General features: G+C 55.8%; 1 protein-coding gene across 1 annotated transcript in view; it reads right to left on the bottom strand.

Annotated features, from left to right (window-relative positions):
* The window catches only part of LOC119592487, an 11,534-nt gene extending 10,889 nt beyond the window's left edge, over positions 1 to 645 (bottom strand). The window contains exon 1 of the mRNA XM_037941321.1: positions 142 to 645. Coding sequence (XP_037797249.1) covers positions 142 to 511 — 370 coding nt within the window. The 5' untranslated portion in view covers positions 512 to 645. The remainder of the gene's footprint in view (positions 1 to 141) is intronic.
* Positions 646 to 736: the final 91 nt, after the last annotated feature.

The raw sequence follows: 736 nt of genomic DNA, 5'->3' as shown, positions 1-736 counted from the left end.
CTGCACAGCAGTAAATGCAGTTAACAGTAATATGCCCCTATAAATGCATTAGTGAATCCGTACCCCAGGCCTTTCGACACTGCTCACCGCCAGTCAAATAAACATCAACGTTACTAGGGGAAAAAAATAAAGACTCCTCACCTTGAAAGCTCCCGAAGCTGTTCACGCTAAAAATCCTACTGAAGTCCTCGGCGAGGTCCACGACGCAGGAGTCGAGTCCTTCGGCCGAGGGCGCCTCCGTCTCCACCTCTTCCTCGGGAGCCTCCCCGTCGCCCTCCACCACCCACGGCTCCTCCAGCACCTCCACCCTGCCCTTGCCGTACACCACGCGGGGCAGGAGGGCCTCATCCTTGGCGCGGGGGTCGTGGCTGACGGAGGAGGAGGCGTCGTCGTCCTGCTGTGTTTTGGAGACGACTGCGCCATTACCTTCACCGTGGGGACGCCCGCCGCCCTCCTCCGGAATGGGCAGCTCCTCTCTCCGGCTGCCTCCCTTGGCCACGTTCATCCTCATAAAGTGCTGTTAAAATATTGCATCTCCAATGCGAGGCTTACAGTGGAGGGGCGCCGGGCGGGAAACACGGTGGTTTTCAATTTTTTTCAGCCGAGTTTCACCGTTGGCACGTTGTAAACAATCTCAGGGATGCCAACCGCTCGCGGGACAGGCGTACCAACTTCCAAACCATTCGCAAGGAATATATTGTATTATATCATGCATATACTAAAAGCACAGACCAGT

Source organism: Penaeus monodon, chromosome 30 (genome assembly GCF_015228065.2).
Source record: "Penaeus monodon isolate SGIC_2016 chromosome 30, NSTDA_Pmon_1, whole genome shotgun sequence".
NCBI lineage: Eukaryota > Metazoa > Arthropoda > Malacostraca > Decapoda > Penaeidae > Penaeus > Penaeus monodon.
The sequence above is the reverse complement of the archived record's forward strand: the minus strand, read 5'-3'. Positions and strand labels throughout refer to the sequence as shown.